General features: G+C 64.1%; 2 protein-coding genes across 2 annotated transcripts; one reads left to right on the top strand and one right to left on the bottom strand.

Annotated features, from left to right (window-relative positions):
* Positions 1-889: 889 nt before the first annotated feature.
* DALRD3 (DALR anticodon binding domain containing 3) lies at positions 890-5,308 on the top strand. Its single transcript, XM_027707149.1, has 13 exons — positions 890-1,285; positions 1,446-1,735; positions 1,814-2,088; positions 2,274-2,332; positions 2,431-2,553; positions 2,703-2,773; positions 3,261-3,319; positions 3,640-3,722; positions 3,824-3,947; positions 4,036-4,094; positions 4,201-4,314; positions 4,537-4,605; positions 4,753-5,308. Exons 1-13 carry the CDS (start codon positions 905-907, stop codon positions 4,870-4,872), a joined length of 1,827 nt encoding a protein of 608 aa, XP_027562950.1. The 5' UTR covers positions 890-904; the 3' UTR covers positions 4,873-5,308.
* Positions 5,181-6,771, bottom strand: LOC113979875 (WD repeat-containing protein 6-like). Its single transcript, XM_027707150.1, has 2 exons — positions 6,575-6,771; positions 5,181-6,463 (listed from the first exon to the last, which is right to left on the bottom strand). Exons 1-2 carry the CDS (start codon positions 6,585-6,587, stop codon positions 5,868-5,870), a joined length of 609 nt encoding a protein of 202 aa, XP_027562951.1. The 5' UTR covers positions 6,588-6,771; the 3' UTR covers positions 5,181-5,867.
* Positions 6,772-6,777: the final 6 nt, after the last annotated feature.

The following is a 6,777-nucleotide window of genomic DNA, read 5'->3' as shown; positions in this document are numbered from 1 at the left end:
GCCGTGTTGTGCCAGGGTTTGGCACTTCCTGGATCCCTGCTCCCCACCAACCAGGCTTGGTGCCAAGGGGCTAGGGGTGCATTGGGCCCTTGCCCTGTCCCCAGTTCAGCAGCCCCCACCGTGCAGTTTGGGGAGCTGGGCAGCACCGTGAGCCCTGCACTACCAGATCTGTGGTTGAACAACTGCTGCCATGGAGCCCCTTAGCTCTCCAGATGTAATCAAGACCACGAGGTTGCGATATAATCGCTGCCACCTCCTTCCTCCTGGGGCTGATAAGCAGGACACTGCTCACGTGCTGGGTGGGAGAGCAGCTCCTCATGCCTGTCCTTCCTGCTGGGGAGGCTTGGGGACATGGCAGAGCCCACTGTGGTGACACACTGCACCTGGCAGGTGCTGCTGGTGCTGCTCGGCCACCGTGTCACAGCCCAGCCAAGCCCTGGGGCCTGTGGTGGCCAGGCTGGACTGGTGAGCCGTGGTCTGCCAGGGACATGGTGCCCACAGATGGAGTCTGCCAAACACCCTCCAGCCCATCCAACCCCCCGACTTGCCCCTCACTGTCCAGGCTGCCAGACCCTCTCCCAGGGCCCCTCACTGTCCTCAGCAGCCCGGGGACAGCCAAGGGACAGCCTAGGCCTGTCTGACATCCGCATGGCCTCTGGCTCCTGCTCCCGCTCAGTTCCTGGGAGTTTCAGTTCCCACACCCCAGTGTTGGGGACCAGGGGCTGCTCCAGCCTGGAGAGGAGGGGGCACCACTCCCTCCTCAACGCCTCAGGGTGGCACCGTGGCCGTGCTGGGGTGAGGCTGTGTGGGGCACAGACCTCCGCGCCATGCGGGGCGCAGCAGTACCCGGGTGCAGCGCTCCCTCCATCCCTGTCCGGCATGGCCCCGGCCCGCCACTCCCATCATGGCGGCCGCCGCCGCTCGCCACACTGGTCATGGCGGCCCCACACCCGCTCCCCCAACATGGCCGCCCCGCCCGTCCATCCTGCCCGTGACCAACATGGCCGCCCGGGAACGCCGCGCCCAACATGGCGGCTGCCAGAGGGAACTGAGAGGGCGAGGGGTGGTGATGTCACTTCCAGTCCGCCGCGGCGGGAGTGCCGGCCGGGCCCCCATGGAAGCGGGCGAGGGCCGGCTGGCGGTGGCGGCAACGCTGCGGGCGCTGAACGAGGCGCTGGGGCGGCCCGGCGCGCTCTGGGTGAAGGAGAGCGGCGCCCGCAACCTGCGGCACCGGGACTTCCTGGCGCCGCGGGCAGCGCTGGGCGCCGCCTTTCCCGGTGGCCAGGTAGGCCCGGCGGGGCGGCTGGGAGGGGGTGGGGCCTGCGAGCGGTGGGCGGGGGTATTCGGGGGCTGGGAGCATGGCCTGCGCGAAGGGGCGGGGTCTGGGAGCCGGGGCGGGGCCGCATCTCCACGCCCCGCCCGCGCCGACCCCGCCCCGCCCGCAGGTGCCCCCCGAGGCCGTGTCGGCGGTGCCGTCGCTGCGGGGTCCCGCGGTGCTGCCGCTGCGGGGCTGCCGGGACACGCCGGCGGGGCTGGCGGTACAGGTGCGGCGCCCTGAGGCCTTCCAGCGCCTTCTGGGCCCCCTGCCCGTTCCGGCCCTCCCCGCGGCGGGGGCGCGGGAGGGCCCCGTGGTGCTGCATTGCCCGGCCCTGCGCGGCGCCGCCACTCTGCGGCCGGGCCACCTCCGCCCGGTCCTGCTCGCCGACCACCTGGCACAGCTGCTGCGCGCCCAGGGGTGAGTGAGTGTCCCCGTCCCGCCCTGCCCGCGCCCCCCGCCCGCCGCTGCCAGCGCCTCCCTCGCCCTCTCCTGCAGGGTCGGCGTGCGCCTGGTCCCTGCCCTCGCCCAGGAGGGCAGCTCGGAGGTCCTGCGACAGCTCCGCATCGACTGGCCCTCCGGCGGTTCGTCCTTCCCTGAGTCTGTCTCGGCCTTGAAGGCAGCGCTGGGCCGGGCTCCCTGTAACACAGCCTGTGAGCAGGGGCCGGGCACGGCCACGCTGCCCGAGGGTGTCATCGGTAAAGTGCACCTGAAGAGCTTCGTGGAGCAGCAGGGCTTGGTGGGCTATGACCCCAACCTGGATGTGCTTCTCGGTGAGCTTCACATGTAGAGCAGCTCAGGTGTGGCAGTCGGGGGTGAATGGGTGTAAACAGGTCTGTTTCCTTTCTTTTCCCTTATTCCCCTTCAGTCTGGTTTGAGCCTGGGGCAGACCCGATAGTGTGGGATGGCAGGGGATGGCAAACCCTTGTGTCCCAATCTGTGTCCCTCCATCTTTCAGTGACAGAGGGGATGCTGAGGTCCCTGGCTGAGCTGCAGCAAGCTGTTCAGCAGTGCCTGGTGAGTGACCCTGTGGCATTGCCTGCCTCTCGCTTCCCAGGTGTTGTTCCCTTCTGCCAGGCAATATCATTTGAACTCCCTGCTGTGCTCTGCTGCAGGCTGAGGGCCAGAGTAGCTGCTGCAGCATTGTGCATGTGGTGAACTGTGAGGAGGAATTCCAGCAGCAGCAGCTGGATCTGCTCTGGAGAATTTTGGACCCGGGAACCCACACAGCTTTGCAGGTGAGCAACCTCTGACCCTCCTCACTGTGGCCCCTGGTATCCCTGTGCTCCAGACTAGGTTTAGAGCAGGGCTGGATTTCACCCAGTTCTCCTGCAGTGCATTTTGGTGGAGCTTCTGAATCTCTGACAGCCTCTCCTCTGTCTTTCAGAAACACCTTGTCTGTGGGCCAGTGAAGGTGACCAACCCCTCATCGCCCATCAGGGCAGACCAGTACTTCCAGTGAGTTGGTGTGCAAGGCACCTGTTGTTCCCTTGCTTGCCAAGGCTCCCTGTGCTCTGCCCAGCCCCGTGGGCACCCAGGCACCCACAGTCATGGCTGAGTGAGCTGCTGGCACACAAAGAGCTCTGTGCACTCCCTCCATCCTGCTTTCCATGGCCACAGAGCTGTTTCAGGAGAACTGGAGGTACCTTCCCCAGTGGCCTTCTCCAGCAGTGCTGCTTCTGCCCCTCTCCAAGCTGCTAAGAGGAAAGGTGGTGGCAGGAGCTGGGTGGTCCCTCAAAGCCCTCTCCAGGCAGCAGCCCAGGGGCCTACTGGGGTGTGGTTGTCTCTGCTCTGCTCCTGGGGCTTCTGTGCTGCTTTTGCTTAGCTGAGTCACTGCTGCAGCTGGGAAGCCCCGAGCAGCCTGAAGGCTGGTAGAGCCCTGGGGTCCTCTCTGGGATCAGCTCAGTCTAGAGGGGTTGACTCTGAGTGTCTGTGTTTCTCCCAGGCTCCGAAAGCGCCAGATGTATGAAGCCTCAGTGATGAAGTATGGGGAGCTTGCACAAGGTGAGGGTTTGTTCTGCGGCTCCACACACAGGTACAGCTCCATCCCATCTCCATGGCTCCCATGAGTCTCCCCCTCACCTCTGAATTCACAGCCAGTCAGGGTTCTCCCCTCCAGGATGGAGCCAGGTGCTGACCTTGCTTGGGGAAGGCACCTAAACACACAGGGCACTGGCACAGAGCAGCACGTGCCGATGGGGGACGGGGCTGGGGAAGTGCGGTGGTCGCCAGCTTCCAGGAGCGCCTGGCTCCAGGTGGGGTGTCCTGCCTGGGGGTGTCAGTACATGGGAATGGAGCCAACTGATGCCACCTGCATTTTCCAGATGAGGCCTGGAGGGAGGTGATTGATACCCTGACAGCGGCTGCCATCAGGTTTGAGATGCTGAGCACTGCTCACCGGAGTCAGGTAGGACAGCGGCGTGCAGGGAGCCAGGGCTGGCAGGCCGTGGGAATAGTGACGTGGCTCTGCACTGAGCGGCCTGCACTGTGACTTGCCTGTGCCCTCAGATCACTCTGGACTTGGAGAACAGCAGCATCTCCACAAAGGGAACCAAGAGCGGTGCCTTTGTGATGTACAACTGTGCCCGCCTGGCCACACTCTTCGACAGCTTCCAGCGGGCTGTGGAGCGGGGTGAGCACCAGCCCTGCCACCCTCCTCTAGCAGCCACTTCTGGAGCCACGGGGGCTTCTCCAGGCACAACAGTCTCCCTTCTTTCCAGGCACATACCCACCTCTGCCACCAGTGTCCGAACTGAACTTCTCCTGCCTCCGGGAAGAGGTGAGTGCTGAGAGGGAGAATGTGGGGACCTGCACACCCTCAGCTCCAGTGGTGGATGCTACTGGCCCAGAAGGATCTGGTCCTAAAACACATTATCCCTTCACAGGGTGAATGGCTCCTGCTCTTCAACTATCTCTTGCCCTTTCCTGAAGTCCTGGAGCAGGCAGCACAGCTGCCCACACCCTCCAAGGGGATCCGGATCACAGCCAACACAGAGACAGTAAGTGCTCCATGCCATAGCACCCATGGGTGCTGCTCCCACAGTCCCAGCCCAGGGCAGAGCTCCATGCCAGCAGGTGCTGCCCATCTATGAGCAACACAGGGCTGGTGCTGAGGGAAGAGACTGCAACACCCCTGAGGCTGTTCCTGATGTGCTTGGGGTGGGGAAAGGCCCAAGACTGGCCAGAACGTGCTGTGCCATCAGAATGTGTCTGCCTTGCAGGTATGCAAGTTCCTGATCCAGCTCAGCATGGATTTCAGCTCCTACTACAACCGGGTGCATGTCCTGGGGGTGAGTTGGGTGTCCCAGCCTGCAGCCTTACGGCTGGACTGCAGCTGGGAGGCAGCCATGTGGGTGGAGAGGCAGCAGTGCCTCTAGGGCCAGCCTGCTGAGGGGCAGTTTGGCCACCAACCCCAGTTGCTGCGTCTCTCCCCACAGGAGCCATTCCCTCACCTCTTTGACCAGATGTTTGCCCGCCTCCAGCTGCTGGGAGCAGTGAGGGATGTGTTCCACAGCGCGCTGGCGACTCTGCACCTCCCTCCTCTCAGCCAGATCTGAGCCACCCCTGAAGAGCTATGCCATGGTGTGACAGGCACTTGGACAATGTGCTGTTAGGGGAGGACAGGGCTTGCTGTCCCCAGCAGGGTGAGGGGCTGCCCCAGCACCAGCCAGGAGACACCTCAGCATACACAGGCACTTCGCCTCCCAGGGTCTGTGGTGTTTGGGGCTTAGCCACGTGCTCCCTGCAGCTGTGCCTGGTGTGTAGGGAAAAGGGAGGGCTCCTGTGGCACCTCACAAACTGTGCTGGGAACACTGAGGGAGGTGGCACCAGGAACCAGTCACCACAAAACCAGGCACCAACATCATTTCCCTCAAAGCTGTTTATTGAAGGTTGCTCCATGCTGGCAGGGAGCTCCTGAGGCTCCAGGCTCCTGTCAGGACCTGGCCCAAGCCCCAGTACTGGGGTCCAATACACTTGTTGCTGGACAAACACTGCATTTGTTTGACCTCAGAGCTGTTTGTCCTTCCCTTGCTCCAACTGTCCTGGATCCTGCTGCTGCACAGGAACAACCCACTTGGCCTGACACAGTGCTGAAAGGCTGCTCTGAAGGGGGAGGGGGGCATGTGTGGGCACCCCCCAGGGTGCTGCAGCAGAGGATCAGTGTCCCTGTGCATTTCAGCACCATCCTCAGCACTGCAGGGTAAGGGCTGACACACCAGGCTGCAGCCCCCCTGTGCCTGACCCTTCTTGGCCTCCTGCTGCCCTCAAGCTCCCAGTGCTGGTCAGGGCCCTAAGCGCCCTCCTGAGCAGGCTCCTCTCTGAGACCAGGGCTGGAAAGCCTGGACATGGGTCCCTCACACCTTGGGAAAGAGGTTCTCCCGGGCAGGGGGAGCTGACAACCCCAGTTCTTTATTGCCTAAGGAGTCACAGGCCCCTCCAGGAGGGGTCCCATCTGCCTTCTCCCCCGAGACCACTGGCCTTGAGCACCCCAGATGTGGCTGTGCTGCCCCTGAAGGAGCCAAGCGTGCCCATCCCCTCAGGAGGGGACACATCAGTGTGCAGGCTGGGGGCAGGGACTGCAGTGATGGGCAGAGCCCAAGTGCAGAGTGCCCTCCCAAGATAGGCAGGGACTAGGATGTGTTGCACACCTGCCCCATTCCTGGGGAGCCTCGAGTGGCGAGGGCTCGGAGGGGGCTGTGCCACACAGCATCTCCAGGCCCTGCCCACAGAGCACGCAGTAGTACCGCAGCTCCCCCCCGGCCTCTGCCACCTCCCAGCAGTCCAGCTCAGCCAGGTCAGGCACGTGGAAGAAGGTGGTGCTGAGGGGGACCAGCCCCCCCGGGCCCCAGCGCCACAGCGTCAGGCGCTGATCCACCGAGGCCGAGAGCAGCAGGTCCGGCCGCAGCACCCGGATACCCGTGACATGGGCAGCATGGGCACAGGGCCTGGACACCCGCTCCAGGATCTGCAGGCAGGTCCCTGCTGCAGCCTCGCCCTTGCCCAGGGCCACCTCCAGCAGGCAGATGTGGATGGAGCCATCATCACTGCCGCTGGCCACCAAGTACTGTCCCTCTGGCACCTTGATGACATGGAGGCTGTTCACACCGCAGCTGTGGGCCATGATGGTGAGCAGCGGGGCACCCAGGGCTGGGAAGACAGGCTCAGTCAGGAGAGCGATGCTCACCTTGGTCAGAGGGAGCAGAGGAGCCACCAGTGTGGCTCAGGAGGCAGAGCAGGGCTGCTGGCAGTGACACCCACCCAGGGGCTGCATCTCCCCCTCCGCTCGGTGCAGGGCATCTGTCGCGTCCGTGATGGGGCTGGTGATGTCCCAGAAGGCGATGCTGCCATCAGTGGCTGCACTGCACAGGAGGTGCCTCCTAGAAGGGAGGTGTAGGGGGAACCTCTGGCCACAGCCCTGAGGGTCCCCACTGAGATCTGTGGAAATGGCAGAACAGCCTCCC

The sequence above is a fragment of the Neopelma chrysocephalum genome, unplaced genomic scaffold, assembly GCF_003984885.1.
Source record: "Neopelma chrysocephalum unplaced genomic scaffold, ASM398488v2 Primary Assembly neopelma1_90142, whole genome shotgun sequence".
NCBI classification, from domain to species: domain Eukaryota; kingdom Metazoa; phylum Chordata; class Aves; order Passeriformes; family Pipridae; genus Neopelma; species Neopelma chrysocephalum.
Note: the sequence above shows the minus strand (reverse complement) of the source record. Positions and strands in the feature narration are given on the sequence as shown.

Bases quoted from the DNA above. Each gene is read 5' to 3' on its own strand.
- DALRD3 (XM_027707149.1), top strand. From the start codon at position 905: ATGGCGGCCGCCGCCGCTCGCCACACTGGTCATGGCGGCCCCACACCC. The intron at 2,554-2,702 runs GTGAGCAACCTC...TCTGTCTTTCAG, and splicing joins GAACCCACACAGCTTTGCAG to AAACACCTTGTCTGTGGGCC. The intron at 4,315-4,536 runs GTAAGTGCTCCA...TCTGCCTTGCAG, and splicing joins TCACAGCCAACACAGAGACA to GTATGCAAGTTCCTGATCCA.